The sequence below is a fragment of the Uloborus diversus genome, chromosome 8 (genome assembly GCF_026930045.1).
Source record: "Uloborus diversus isolate 005 chromosome 8, Udiv.v.3.1, whole genome shotgun sequence".
NCBI classification, from domain to species: Eukaryota; Metazoa; Arthropoda; class Arachnida; order Araneae; family Uloboridae; genus Uloborus; species Uloborus diversus.
The window spans coordinates 45,525,622-45,542,385 of NC_072738.1; the positions used below are offsets into that span (position 1 = coordinate 45,525,622).

Here is a 16,764-nt window from a genome sequence, read left to right on the forward strand (position 1 = left end):
ACTTTCATGCCGGAAATATATCTCCCTCGCTTTTTCTTTTATTCAGACGTTTTCCTTACAATGTATGATTCTGGAAAATCAGAAATTTTATTTTTGAACTGCTAGGGATTGAAATTCCAATTTTTTTTTCACCTAAAAAATTAACGCATTGTGTTTACAGTGATTTTACGTTCTGTTTGTTCAATGGTTGGACAATTTTTCCAGTTTTTTGTTTCATTGTTACATACATTCGTTGAGTAAGGTGTTAATTGTTACACTTGATAGTATTTTGCTGTACAAAAACCTTTTAGCTATGTACTTCTTTTGCAATAGCATGCATTTCAAATCAGCCAATTTCATTTGAACATGTGAATCCAGAATGTTCTTCAAACTCTTTCGTCTGTAACAACCCAAAACATCTAGTTTTTGAAATGACGCAAATTGAAAATAAACATTCTGAAAAGAGAGAAAACAAATCGTAACCAGTAGATCGTTCTGTTAGCGCAAACTGTGGAGGGGGAGGGAGGGTCCCAAACGTCAATTATTATAAGTGTTGCAGCTTGAATGCATAGCTCGTTTAGCCTATATTTTCATTCATATACTTGCCCAAATGGTTTTCAGTCCAAAATAATGAATTTAGACTAATTTTCAGTACCCCAGTGACAGCTGTACTATTTGTATTTAATGTTCGGTTTTTCTCTTTTTCTTTTCTCCCTTCAGAAAAGGACATTCGCTGTTCTCTTCATTTTAATTGAACTATTCAAAAAAGAAAAAATCATGATTTTTTTTTGTTATAAGATTTTGGAAGATAAGTAGTTACTATATAAACTCCTCTGAAAACTGGGGGGCATTTCCCCCTTTGCCCCCCCCCCCTATAAATCCGCCCATGCTCTTCTGAACTATTCAAAAACGAAAAAAAAATGTTTTTTTTTTTAAATTTTTGGAAATTGTGTTGTTACTACATAAAGTCCTCCCAAAACTGGGGGGGCATTGCCCCCCTCTGCCCCCCCATAAATCCGCCCATGAAATTGCCGCGGATTATACACCTTTTTTTCTTTGTACTTGGGAAAAAGACTTGGCGGATAATGCCCCACTGCAGATTATTATACAAGAGAATACAGTACCTTAAAAACTGAAAAGTGATCTTTTAATTATTTTACAACACCATTTTGAGTGGAAGAATAAATCAGCACTCTAATTAATCATCATTACCTGAAGAAAATATTCCAACTTCTCTTCCAAGAGTTAAATTAACACTTTTTACTTTGTTAGCAAAATTTATAATTTTGTCTCTGTGCCACCTAAACATGTAAATTCATAACACAAAAATTTGTCAAATTACTTATGGCAGACCTCTGTCCACAACATTAAATTCTGTGCACTAGCCTGAATGCAAGAAACTTGAGGCTGCTTCAAGATTAATAAATGTCAATTTTTATTTGCTTTTTAAAATAGTATTTTACTATGGCTTCCTTAACATTTTTAGATATTCTACCTTCTAGTTATGATACTATTCTATATTTTTCATTGCCTGAACTTCAAGAACTTCAAGGTTCTCCAGTTTTAGGTATTGTCATTGCATGAAATTTTGATGTTTGTATATTTCCTTAGATAATATGAAACTGTGAAGTATCTTTCCCAATGTTATTATGAAGTAAGTTTCATATTGTGCAAGACATCAAAACAGCAATTGAAAAATTTTGTCCAAAATTGGGTCTTTAATATGTAGTACTCAAAATGATCTTGCAAAATTCATCATGAGAAATTTATTGTAAAAGTTAGTAAAATTGAGATTTTAGTGAAAAATATTTAAAATTTATGTTTTTAGCATTTTTGAAGTCAGCTAGTTGAAGTTGCGAAGAAAATTTTTTTTTGGATTTGTTGGGTTTAAAACATGAACAGAGTCACAACCTTTTAAAACTTTTAATTGTAAAGTTTGATCTGACTTTAGATTAATAAAATGGAAATATATTATGCCACATTGGGGCTTTAGTATGTTTTCATCGCAGTAATCTCTTCAAGTGTAATCTCAAGTAATCTCTCTCTAATTACTTCTTAATCTAGCTCTCCCCCCTCACTAGTATTGAGGTTTTAAGCACAGTTCATAAAATTTTTCAAGACAAAATACTTTTCCAGCCTAACTTTTGCTGAGTTTTTAGAATTATTCTTCAGCAATTTTTATTTTTGCTTTTATTTTTATATTTCTGAAATATTTTAAATAAAATTCAATAAAGGTATGTTTATAAAATGTTTTGTTGACTGTTTTTTTTCCTTTTAGATGAAGCATTCAAATTAATACGTAGCGTTGCAAGGCAATACTGTTACTTTTTTCAACTGTTTCAGGTAATGATTTACATAAATATTTTCTTTATTTTACATGTAAGAAAAGTTTGGATATAGACCCGTAATTTATGGGATCGGGAGGGTGCAGTTGCCTGTCTTGCCACTGAAAAATTAATGTATGCATGGTGGTGTGTGTGTGCGTTTTTTTTCCATACAATATGTATTAAGTACAGTACATACTGTCTGACCACGGATTGTATGGAAAGACAAACATCCGTTTTACAGCCGGAAATCGACGAATCTATAATTTTTGCCGATGTCAGCTTTTCCAGAAGCAGAGTCTCATTCAAATGAGCGGAATACACGTATCAAGTTTTTACTCTTCCCCCTTATTCACATAGATTCGTCTTATCTGGACGTTTGAAAATTACATGCAATCTGTGCTTAGATAGTACCTTGTCTCCTGGAGAACATCTCACTGTACTTGAAGTTTGTTACATAACATATTGTTTAAGATCTTTCCAAGTAAAAGTGAAAATCTGAACATGTATGGTCAAGGGCATATCCAAGAGGAGCAGGTATTTAGGTAATCAGGAAGGTCAGTCCTGCCCAGGTTTTGGAAACTGAATGTATTTTGTTGTTTTTCTAGTTAAAATGCTCAGAGTATACCTTTTGCCACTCCAATCAAGTGTATGGAGAGAGGGTTGTGTGTAATAATGCACTTTTTGTGAAGAGTTTGTGGAAAAGGGAAATGTTTCTGGTGCTTTATTACCTTGCGTTACCTTCATAATATAATGCTGTGGTAGCCCAAGTAAATAGCAATAACTTTTCCTTCCCAATGAACTCTTAAAAAGAAATATACCCTTTCCAAATCAGGCACAAAGTTACTAAAGCCGAACTCATCGATAGAAATAGAACCGAACATCAAATAATCAATCTTTAAAGATTTCTTTTTTTTTTCAGTTTTATTTAAAAAAATTCTATTCTGGAAGGGGGCAGCTGCTCTCTCATGCCCCTCTGGATACGCCCACGTATATGGTTTTTAATTATTCATTAATTAGTTCATTGGACAAATATTTTTATTTAATAAAAATCTTTAATGTACATGTTATTTGTTCCTTTTAGAATGATTCTTATGCCAGATCTCTAAATATTGGCTCATACTTCACATTCGAGCTGTACAGGTTAGTTTTATTGTGTTTCAAAGTTATTTTCTCTGTCAATGTACTGATTGGTGTTATGAAAATTTCATGTGATTTCTTGATTTCTTTTCATTTAATTTTATATTTTCTTGGTAAAAGTAAAATTTAGTAAGATTAATTTTAAAAGTTTAATTCTTAATTTATTTAAGTGAAGTAAATTCTTGACTGAGGTGAGCTGCTCTTTACAATTGTTTGGTTATAAGCATATTGGTATGGCAATGTTCTATAAGCATCTTTTAACATCATGAGGTTTCTTAAAAACAAAGTTGTAAATTGTGTTAAAGTTAAGCAATGCTTCATATAAGTAGAAAATAGTTAGTTGGGATTTATGTAAATCACATCCAAGGACTACCACTTCGTTAAGAACTTTTCCCTTACTAATAACTGCAGACTCAGTAGTTTCAGTATACTTAAATTAATAAAAAAATAATGTAAGATCCTCCATTGAGCTAAATAGACAAAATATGGTTTACCACATTTACAATTACTGTTAACAGTTAATCATGCAAGATTTTAAAAATGTATCAGATAATTTAGCAGTTGCAGTATCGTAAAATGATTCAGTGGGTAAAACACTTGCCACATCAAATTCAAAAATCGACAAACGAATTGAAGGTTAGAAAAAACATTTTAATTAAGAACTGTTAGTTGAAACGTATATACAGTGCACATAATTTATATCGAAAATTGGGAACATAAGTCCCATCAAAAGGGGGTGACTTTCGTCACATCAAAGGCGTCGAATTTCAACATTCATCGAAAGTGATTCAGTGGCGACTGAACTCTTGATTCGAGTTCATGCTAGGAAGTGTTGAATGGCTGTTGCCATTCCAAATCAAATAATTTTCCACACACTCCCCACCATGAACTCTTTCAAGAGTTCATCAATATCTCAATTTCAAATAATGTATTAATTACAAAATCGTAATTTCAAAATTTCAAATACACAAAATATTAAATCAATAAATCAAAAATATGCATGAATCAAAACATTTTCAAATTTCAAATATTAAATATAATTCTAAAAATGTTAGTGAAGTATACTAAATATTAAGTATCAAATTTAAAGGTTAGTGCAAAATATTAATATAAATAAATGTTCAATTTAAATTAATATAGAGTTCAAATTTCAAAAGTTCAAAGTTCCAAGGGATACAAGTGTTGTATCGTTCTCCGCAAAAGTCCAGAAGCAGTTTTAACTTCGTATGAGCGTACGTTATTATCCCGTCCGAGAAACGCTCTTTCAATTTTTCCGAGTTTCCAAAGCAGTTTGTTTTTGGAATCCTCTTCGATGAGCACTACATCTCCTATCTTAAGTGCCGGTTGTTTGTTTGGATTATTCAAAGAGTGAACAGTTCTGAGGTCAAGTAAATATTGCTGCTTCCATTTTATCCATAATTGCCGGAGAAGAAGAGATTGATATTTTTTCCGTTTCAAAAGTGAAGATCTTTTCGATCCATTTTCTACTATTTCAGCGAAATTGATAGGATATTGAGGTTCTCGTCCAAAATTTAGGAAGTGCATTGGTGTCAAAGGCAAAGGTTCACTATTTTCATTGTAGACGTAAGTTAGAGGTCGCAAGTTGAGGACGGTTTCTATTTCTGTAAGCAATGTAGACATTTCTTCAAAATTTAATAAAGCTTTACCTACAATTTTCCGCAGGCAATCTTTTACGGATTTCACAAGTCGCTCGTAAAAATCTCCCCACCAAGCCGCCCTTTCAATTATATTTTTCCAAACTATTCTTTCTTCCCGGCCGATGCACCATATCGTAAAATGATTCAATGGGTAAACACTTGCCACATCAAATTCAAAAATCGACAAACGAATTGAAGGTTAGTACAAAATATCAATATAAATAAATGTTCAATTTAAATTAAATTAGAGTTCAAGTTTCAAAAGTTCATCAAAGTTCCAAGGGATACAAATGTTGTATCGTTCTTCGCAAAAGACCAGAAGCAGTTTTAACTTCGTATGAACGTACGTTATTATCCCGTCGGAGAAACGCTCTTTCAATTTTTCCGAGTTTCTTTCTTTAGTTAGAAATTGCGAAAGTAATTTGTTAGAGATAATTTTTGATAAATCTTCTATTTCTTTTTTCGCCCTTTTAAAGGTTTTCGCGTTATCCGAATAGATTACCTTACAGTTTCCTCTTCTAGCTAAAAATTTTCGAAGTGCCGATACGAAGGAATCTTTTGTCATATCGCTAACGAGTTCAGGGTAAATTGATCTAGTAATCGCACATGTAAACAAAACTATGTACGATTTTCGAACTTCTGTAAAAATTTTCACATAAATTGGACCCGCAAAATCCAATCCGCAAACTGAGAATGGAGGCGAGGTGTTACTTCTGTCAAGCGGCAACGGAGCTGTAATTTGATTAGCAGCCTTCGAAAGATATTTTTGGCAGATTAGACACTTTTTGATTGCACTCTTGACTAATTGCCGTCCCTTTGGAATCCAGAAACCTTGCCGAATTCGAGCTAAAGTGCAAGCTGTTCCACCGTGCATCACTTTCTCATGTTCTCTTCTCGCGATTAAAAATGTCAGCCAGGACCGTTTTGGAAGAATAATAGGATGTTTTTCTTCAGTAGATAATTCAGCAAATTCTAATTTTCCTCCTAGTCTGATAATTTCATTTTCATCCATGAATGGCAAAAAGTTAAACAAATCAGAGTCTTTTTGAATCGGATCTCCATTCTTCAAGGATTCGTAATCTTCTTTAAAAAAGATCTTCTGTTCTAATCTTAAATGATTCTCAGCTTCTATTAATTCTTCAGCGGTCAATGTGTTTTCTATATTAGAAATCTTTCTAAATTTCATGATCGACTTCTTCACCCAAGCTGTAATCCTTACCAACTTCTCCATATTACTAAATTTAGTAATGTTGATTGGATTTTCCTTTTCTTCAACAAGACATTCACACTGAAAGATGTCCTTCGATTTCTTTCTGTATTCTAATTCTTCTGTATTTATTGCTTCATCATTTTCTGACTTCGGCCAGTATTCTGGAGAATTCTTTAGCCACTGCGGTCCTGTCAGCCAGGTTGGATCTTCTAGCAGTTTAGAAACTTTTGCTCCCCTCGACAAGGTATCTGAGGGGTTGACTTTTCCGGGGCAAAAAAACCAGTCTGAAGGTGCTGTGAATTTGCGAATTTCTTCAACCCGATTCTTGACAAAAGGTTTGAATTTTTCAGGAATTCCTTTTATCCAAAAAATTGTTATCTTCGAGTCAGACCAGAAATAGCACGGAATGTCACGTTTCAGGGATTTCAAAATATTAAAACTTAATTTTGCAGACAGTACTGCAGCCATGAGCTCCAGCCGAGGCAATGTAAGAGATTTTATCGGAGCAACTCTGTTTTTAGAAGCTACAAAGGCCGTTCGAACGTCTTCATTTCGAGATAAAACACGCATGTAGGCAACTGTTCCAAATGCTTTCATACTTGCGTCACAAAAGAAATGAAGTTCAAGAGTCTTGATATCAATATTTAGGTTTTCGGAAAGATAATGGCGTGGGATTGAAATTTCCGTCAGTTGAGAAACTTCTTCACACCAGCTTCTCCATAACGAACTTAGATCTTCGGGTAATCTGTCATCCCAATCAATACGTAACGTCCAAATCTTCTGCATCAAACATTTAATTCTCACTGTAAAAGGACCTAAAATTCCGATAGGATCAAACATCCGTCCTAAGACCTGGAGCACGTATCGTTTAGTGTCAGTTCTTCTTGAAACAAATTTGACTAGATCTCCAACATCAAAATAAAGAATGTCCTTTAAGTTGTCCCATACTATACCCAAGACTTTGCGAGTCATATTTTCTTCTTTGAGGGGTTCGGCATAATCACTTGAAATCACTCCATGTTTTTTCCATAATTCGAGGAGGGTCTTCGAATTAGTGCGCCATTTGTGTAATGACAAACTAGCATCTTCGAAAATTGCTATGGACTCTAATGTATGAGATGAGGCTTCATCTACAGATGCATGACTACCGATGATGTCATCGACATAAATATTATTTAAAAATTTTGTAGTCACTGGATATTTTTCAGTATACTGTTTCAGATGATATTTCAAAGTTCCTGCCAATAAAAACGGACTGCTACTAATCCCGAATAGAACGCGCGTAAATTTATAAACCTGGGGTGCAATAGAGTCGTCCGAGGGGTCATCGGTAAAGAAAAAACGAGTAACATCTCTATCTTCTTCGTTGAGTGAAATTTGCAAAAATGCTTGTTTCATGTCCGTGGTATAAGCAATGGGGTGAAAGCGAAATCTCAATAAAATATCAAATATTTCAGAATATAAGTTTGGACCTATATGAAGACAGTCATTTAAAGATAAACAATTAGAATCATGAGAGGAGGCATCGAAAACTATACGCAATTTACTCGTCTCACGATCTTTCCTAATTATTTCTCTGTGGGGCAGGTAAAATTTAACTTTGTCTTCCTCATCTGGGTTAATAACTGGTTCAATAATTTTTTGTCGTAAATAGTCATCTATCACCTTTTTGTATTCAAAATACAACTCAGGGTTTCTATAAAATCTTTTTCTAAGTCTAGAAAATCTCTCTTCAGCTATCTTCCTATTATCTTTTAAATCCCGCTTTTCTAATTTCCATGGTAACCCCACTGTATATCTTTTGTTTTCGTATTTGATCTGAGACTCGAATTGTCTCATGATTTCATTTTCTGTTGGGTCAGCATCTTGTTTCGAATCAATAAGACCTGAAGTTTCTAAGTCCCAAAACTTCTGAATTTGTTCTGAAATCGCGCTATTTTCTACGACTACATTCATCATTAAAGAAAAGTTATTTTCACTTTTTTTTCCTTGTAAACACCAACCGAAAATTGTTTCAACTGCAACTACTGTTTTGCTCAAATGCTTAATATTTCCAGTTACAACGTTATAATAATAATCAGCACCAATTAAAATTGTAATGGGTTCTTTACTTTCTGGAAAATCCGCGAGTGTCAAATTTTTCAACTGTTTCATACCCTTAAAGTCTTCAACTTCGGGAGGGGGAATATTTGATCCTGATATTTCGTCTGTAACCAACAGTTCAATTTCTATTTTTAAGTCGGGAGAGTTTCTGTTGATTAACGTAAGTTTGATGACATCGTAGTATTTTTCGATTGGAGTCTTACTTCCGAACGTGTACACTGATAATTTTTCTTTCCTTAGTACTTTGCATTTTAATTTATTAGCTATGTTTTGCGTGGTAAAGCTACGCATCGACCCACAGTCCAGTAAAACGCGTGTACCACAGTTCAAATCTAAGTTTTCATTTTTTGCTAACACATAACTCGTTTGCAAAAGAGTCCTATTTTTATTTCCCATATGCGATACAGCAGAAATTACATTTTCCGTCCCATTGCCCATAAGAGATTCTTCATTAGATTTATTGTTAGCCAAATTGTTAAATTTATAGCAAATATTTTCATTATGTTTACCGGAACAGTATTTACAATTCCTTCCCGACAAACAATCTTTCAAACGGTGTCTTAATCCAAGGCACAAAAAGCATCTACCTTGATTCTTCAATACGTTTCTCTTTTTTTCAACACTTAAGCGACAGTTGAGAACATCGTGTTCTTTTTTACAAAATAAACAATTATCAGTTTTCTTATCAGCGAAAGCTTCATTTCCATTCTTCGCAGCAATGAAAAAACTAATGAGCAAGAGAATGCTCAAGACTAATAATCTCTAAATGCAATAACCTAATTAAATGTATGACTAGAAATGCATGATTAAAAAATAGTTGAAGACAACTTAAAAATAAAAACCAAATTTATTTGGTCATTTAGTAAAGTTAGTTAAATAAAATTAAAAACATTTGAAACAACGCGAACTAGAGCTGAGCTATATCAATCTATTATATATCTATTAAAAAGAACCCGCATCGTTGCATAAAAGCAAACGAACGCTCAAGTCAACTTGCCAGAGAGAAAACACCGAAAAAGTCTCCTTTCTACTCGAAACATTTCCTTTTATCGTAAGTTAACTCATTTGCATGCGGACGCCAAATCACTTGATACACGCCAGCATAGCACCTGGCCAATGAGCATCAGGCACGTGCCGATCTGATACGATGCATCACCGATTACGTGAAGGTCGTGATGTCATAGATCGGCGACTGCACGTGCGAGATACGTCATCAGGCGTCCGCATTAGAAGAAAGAAAAACATCGTTGAAAATTTCTCAATGATTAGGCAAGTGACTGATATTATGGTGGGATAAGTGGTGAGATGAATTCGTTAATTATTATATAAGGGGCGCTAGGCCAACAATGCCCCCCCTCTCACCATCTTATGAACAATATTTTCTTATACATTTAAAGATAATTCATTTCCTAACAAATCTCAATACCAGCTCTAGTTTTACAAAAAGATTTTGAATAAATATAAACATGATTAGTAGATTAGTTAAATACAACAACAAGCAAATTCTTTTATAACAAAATATCACTCAATCCGATTCCAGTCCGTTCAAACTGTTCCATTTTCCAAGTCAGTAAAAAGTCAATCAGTCCAATGTCATATAAACACATTCAATCTGCAAAAATTGGAAAACCTTGGCGAGTATACAAATACTTGGTATAAACACATTTGAACAGTACAAATATAAACTGTAAAACGCAAAATATATATATATATATATATAACTTTAACCCGTTCCCGATAGTTAAAATAGTTTACTTTTCCCATATTACTACATTTTCAAAAAATTAAATTACTAAAAATATCACAAAAGCAATTACATTACAAAAACATTTTCATTGAACTTTATTAGTTCAGATCGAGACAAAGGCTTAGTAAATACATCAGACATGTTATTTTTACTTCTAACAAATTCAACATCAAATATATCTTTATAAATTAAATCGCGTATATAAAAAAGCTTTACATCAATATGTTTTGTCCTATAATTTTCGATCGGTGATCTCACAAAATCTATTGTAGCTTGATTATCAACTTTTAACACAGATTTAATTTTGTGCTCCTTATTAATTACCCCCTTATTAACACATTCATCAATGATTCTATCAAACCAAAGAAGTTCTTTGCCGGCCTCTGTCATTGCAATAAACTCTGATTCCATCGTTGATAAACTAATGCACTTTTGTTTAAATGTTCGCCATGAAATCGGCGATTTGTTAATGAAAACAATCTGACCTCCGAGTGAAGTTCTATCGTCTCTGTTAGAGGCGAAATCTGCATCAGAATATGTTACAACTTGAATTTCATTGCATTGTAATTTAAGTTTGTAATTTCTAGTTTTAGAAACATAGCCTAATAATTTTAATAAACCATCCCAATGCTTTATACCGGGGTTATTTTGGAATTGGCTAAAAATATTTGTAGCGTAACTAATGTCTGGTCTTGTTCTGTTTGCTAGAAACGAAAGACAACCTAACAAATTCCTGTACGGTATTTTTGACATATCTTGTACATCTTGATCGTTATTTGGACAATCTAGTTTAGTGTATATAATACCTTTACTTATCGGCAATGAGGAGATAGGGATATTGAATTTCTCAAAACGTTCATAAATTTCTTCAATATAGCCAATTTGACTTAATGAAACACAATTCAAATCCTCCTCAAATTCTACGCCTAATAATTTTTTAGTTTTACCTAAAATTTTTAGATCAAAGTATTTTTGTAACAAATCTAAAACAGTTTGTATATCATTTTGACTCTTTCCAAATAAAACAATGTCATCTACATACAAAAGTAAAATTACAGAAGATTTATAAATATAGACACAGTTACACCATTCAAATTTACAAAAACCTATTGAAATCAATTTTTCTTCTATTTCGTAAAACCACAATCGTCCACTTTGGTGGAGTCCGTAAATTGCTTTATTTAGTTTACAATATAAATTTTCCATCCCCTTTTCTACAAAACCAGGTGGTTGTTTCATATAAATTGGTTCTGAAATAGGTGCATAAAGGTAAGCATTTTTCACATCACATTGGATGTTTACCCAGTTTAATTTTACCACCAAAAGAGAAAAGAAAAATCTTATAATGCTGAAATTTACAACTGGCGAGTACGTAAGATCATAACTCTCATATTTCAATTGAGAACTCCCTAAAGCTACTAGGCGACTTTTGTATCTCAAAATTTCCCCATTTTCATTTCTTTTGACTGTAAAAACCCAGCGAGAACCAATTGGAGTAGAATCATGCGGTAATTCGACAAGATTCCACACTTTGCGATCTTGCATCACTTTTAATTCTTCCCGCATTGAACTTATCCAATTGTCTTTTTCTCGCGATTTAAGGGCTTGTTTGTAAGTGTTAGGAATAATGATTTGATGTCCTAGTCATGCTTGAGAAAATTCATTAATTACATTACTGTTTACAGAGTTATCAATCTCTCCTTCAGTAGTATTTTTACCTTTAAAGCAAAATATATCTGGCTGATAAACAATATTATTTTTTCTGCAATATTTCTTTACATCATAAATTGATCTCAATCGTTTGTTGCTTCCCTTTTCAAAATAATAGATATCGTTACGAGACCCATCGGGTCTTGGTACGACTTTTCTTTCCCATTTTGTTAATTTTAAACATTTATCACTTTCATCATCTGATGATTCAGTTTCCCCCCTATCTGATTCTTCTGTTTCTGAATGAACTGGTGGTAGTTCGGGAATTTTTAAGATTTCCTCATCAGGAATTTCATCTTCATCTGATTTTGGTACATTTAACCATTCTATGGTGCCCATCACGACTCCACTGCGTTTAGACTCAAATTCGTCTTTGAAAAATTTTCCCTCATTAAATCTGACATTTATGGTCTCTATAATTTTATCATTTTCTGGAATCCAGATTCGATACCCTTTTGTCCGAAATGCATACCCAATTAAAATCCCTTTTTGGGCTTTAAGATCAAGCTTTTGCCGACGTTGCTTCGGCACACCAACATAGGCTACGCATCCAAATGGTTTCAAATGTCTGATTGAGGGTGATTTTCCCCCATATAGCTCAAAAGGAGTTAGTTTTTGATCTCTATGACATACGCGGTTCCAGGTGTACGTGAAATACAACATGGCTTCAGGCCAAAAGTTTTTACCTATACCACTCTCTTCTAAAATTACCCTAGTACCATCTGCCACAGTTCTGTTAAATACTTCAGCCGCCCCGTTTTGCTCAGGGGTATAACTATTAGTGAATTCATGTTTTATTCCTTCATTTTGACAAAATTTACTTAAAATTGTATTTGAAAATTCCCCTCCATTGTCAGTTCTTATTGCTTTCAGCTTTGTTCCCAGAAATCTCTCTGCCCTTTTAATATGATTAATGAGAATTTCTGCTGCCTGATTTTTATTTTTCAATGGGTACAATGACGTTCTACGGGAATAATCGTCAACAACTGAAAGAAAGTATCGTTCACCTCTTCTACCTTCAATACTCGATGGCCCCCAAATGTCACTATAAATTAATTCTAAAGGTTTCTTTGATCGAATTTCGTCCATTGGTTTGAAAGATACGCGTCTGAACTTTCCTAATTTACAATCTTCACAATTTACTTTATCATTTTTAAAAACTGGTAGACCCCTAGTACATTTATATTCAGCAGTTTTCTTTATATTATCGACATTTACATGAGCAAATCTTTTGTGCCATAATTCTAAGCTTTCAGTACTACTAGCTTCATAATTAACATTTTTATGTACATTTTCTGAAATTACCTTTGGGTTAACAAAATAAATGCCATTAGATAGTTTAGCTTTAAAAATTGTTTCACCATTATCTGATACAGTTACCAAACCTTTTCCCCCTTTAAAACATGCTCCCGCTTGGTCAAATCTGGGACCAGACAGTAAATTTCTTCGCAAATGCGGCGAATACATTACATTTACCAAATTAATGATCTTAGGACCGAACTTTAACTTTATCTCTCCAACCCCCTCAATTGGAAAAACATGATTTTGGACTGCTACGGCCATCTTTCGATCATTTACAGGTTCATATTTATGGAAAAAGTTCTTATTATTTGCAAAGTGATGGCTGGCCGCCGAATCAAATGCCCATGATGAAGGATTACAGTCTATCTCGTTAAAGTTCGCTTCCGAAATAAAAAATGTTTTGGAAGGGTACTCACACTTTTTCGGCGATGAGGAGCTGCCTCTTCTGGTATACTGGTTCCTGTTTCTTCCTCTTGACCTCCTCTGGCCATAACTTGACTTCTTGGAGCTTGTGGATGGACTTCCTCCGCGGTTCCTCTCTGGAAAACTACAATCTTTGCGGATGTGGCCTGTACGTCCGCAATTATAACACGATCTTTTTTCTTTTGGAGCAACGTAGTTGGCGCTAATATTATCCTCGTCCTTCAGCTTTAATCTGCTCTCTTCAGAAATTAAGTCCTGTACTATCGTATCAAAAGAAAAATCCTCGGGTTTCTTTCTCAAAATTGATTGGCAAATGCTGTCATATTCCGATGGAAGATATCTCAAAACTTGAAAATTTAAGTATGACTCCGAAAAATTCTTGTCGATTCCCTTTATCCTGTCATAAATTCGACGAATTCTTGATGCGAAGAGATTTATGGATTCGCCTTGCTCAATTCGACAGTTTGTTAACTCAGTAAAAGTTCTCATATGCACACACCTGTTATCAGGATAAAAGTGTGCTTTTAGACATTCCCATGATTTTTCTGGCGACTCACAATGCTCTATTATCCTTTTGAATTCGTTGTCTACAAACAAATATATTAAAGATAATGCCGCTCGTTCTCTGGCCAAAAACTCACGAACGTCTCTCTCAGTAAATCCTGAATCTTTAGAGACTACTGGCACTGTTTCCTTACCAGTTACAATGTCCCAGGCGTTTTTCTCCATCAGGACAAATTTCATATCTGCTGCCCATGACACATAATTTGTGCCATTTAATTTCTCAATAGTTATCTGGGGATTCGCCATTATTTCGACAGAAAGTCGGAAGACAATATCAATGAGCACTAATAATCTAATATTTATCATCAGTATGCTCTTGTCGAAAAAAATCTCTATACGGCCCCCCCATCGAAAATTATCACAGACGTCAAAAACATCATTTCCATCTCCAGTCCTACTGAAAATATAGGCTATCGAAAACAGAATCCAGGTTGCCCATAACCTTTTAATGAGCAAGAGAATGCTCAAGACTAATAATCTCTAAATGCAATAACCTAATTAAATGTATGACTAGAAATGCATGATTAAAAAATAGTTGAAGACAACTTAAAAATAAAAACCAAATTTATTTGGTCATTTAGTAAAGTTAGTTAAATAAAATTAAAAACATTTGAAACAACGCGAACTAGAGCTGAGCTATATCAATCTATTATATATCTATTAAAAAGAACCCGCATCGTTGCATAAAAGCAAACGAACGCTCAAGTCAACTTGCCAGAGAGAAAACACCGAAAAAGTCTCCTTTCTACTCGAAACATTTCCTTTTATCGTAAGTTAACTCATTTGCATGCGGACGCCAAATCACTTGATACACGCCAGCATAGCACCTGGCCAATGAGCATCAGGCACGTGCCGATCTGATACGATGCATCACCGATTACGTGAAGGTCGTGATGTCATAGATCGGCGACTGCACGTGCGAGATACGTCATCAGGCGTCCGCATTAGAAGAAAGAAAAACATCGTTGAAAATTTCTCAATGATTAGGCAAGTGACTGATATTATGGTGGGATAAGTGGTGAGATGAATTCGTTAATTATTATATAAGGGGCGCTAGGCCAACAAAAACCGCTGGTGGAAATGCAAGCGCTATCTTGTCTATTAGACAAAGTTGAATTTTTATTCTTACTGTTTGATTCAAATGGCTTCGACCTACACGAATAAGTTCGTTCTCTTGTTAAAATTTCTGTTTGCAAGAAATTCAAGAATTGATTTATGTCTGGAACGCAAGAGGTTTTCTTATTTTGTCGATTATATTCCAATGCCAATTCATGGGGGATTATTTTCAATACTACTGCTAACAGCATTGCAGAATAGGAACTTGACTCCAATCCTAAAGCGGAAAGGCACCGAACGTTAACTTCTATTTCATTGTGAATCCGTTTTAACTTTGGAATGTCGGTAATTTTGTAAACAGGAGATAAGTTAAGCAATTTGTTCATATGGCTGTTAATTATGACGTCTTTTTGTCCGAATCGTTCTTTTAATATTTGAAGCGCAGAGTCGTAATTTTCATCTGAAATTTCAAAACCCGCAATTGCATTAGCTGCAGGGCCACCCAAATAACTTTTTAGGTAGTTAAATTTCTCAGTTTTTGAAAGCGTTTCATTTTCATGAATCGAGACTTTGAAAATGTTGTAAAAGGAATAAAATTGGGTGCAATCACCGTAAAACTTTTGAATGTTCAATTTTGGAAGCTTCACGTGTTTTGTTTCGTATATTAATTTCTCGCTCATGTTCGAACTTATGTTCGCTTGGCTATTATTAGAGGATTTAATTTCCTTTAATTTTCTTTCAGCGCGAAATATTGTGTTCGAAACCTTTTCAGCGTATTCATATGCTGATATCAGTTCTTTTTCGTATTCTTCTAATTCTAACAACGGTTCGATATCTTCATCAATTTTCTTTAAAAGTTCTGCTTTAATATGCAATTGATTCAATAGCTCTTCTAGGGCCTCTAAATCTATTTGATCTTCTTTAATTAAACCTTCAATAGTATTCGTTATTTTCGTGACTGCTGTTCTAATAACAGTTCGGTTTTTCTTGAGCTTTTCGAAATTCATTTTGGAAAATAAAAATGTCTCTCTTACCTTTTGTTGTCTTCGCACTAGGTGCTAATCCATATGAAAGTCTTCTAAATCAACAAATGTCACACGCAACGAACAAAAGTTGAATGCAAGCGTTACTTTTCGGCCTCTATGCACCATATCGTAAAATGATTCAGTGGGTAAAACACTTGCCACATCAAATTCAAAAATCGACAAACGAATTCAAGGTTAGAAAAAACATTTTAATTAAGAACTGTTAGTTGAAACGTATATACAGTGCACATAATTTATATCGAAAATTGGGAACATAAGTCCCATCAAAAGGGGGTGACTTTCGTCACATCAAAGGCGTCGAATTTCAACATTCATCGAAAGTGATTCAGTGGCGACTGAACTCTTGATTCGAGTTCATGCTAGGAAGTGTTGAATGGCTGTTGCCATTCCAAATCAAATAATTTTCCACAGCAGAATTACAAAAAAAGGGTCATCTTTCAATTTTGTCTTTTACTTCAAAATGATGGTATTTTACTTTAATATTACGTATTATTCAATAAAT

General features: G+C 34.0%; 1 protein-coding gene across 1 annotated transcript in view; it reads left to right on the plus strand.

The window, feature by feature from the left end:
• The window catches only part of LOC129228341 (actin-histidine N-methyltransferase-like), a 48,541-nt gene that overhangs the window by 12,117 nt on the left and 19,660 nt on the right, over positions 1-16,764 (plus strand). The window contains 3 exon segments of the mRNA XM_054863020.1: positions 1,466-1,546; positions 2,258-2,322; positions 3,388-3,446. Of these exon segments, the coding sequence (XP_054718995.1) occupies positions 1,466-1,546; positions 2,258-2,322; positions 3,388-3,446 (205 nt within the window).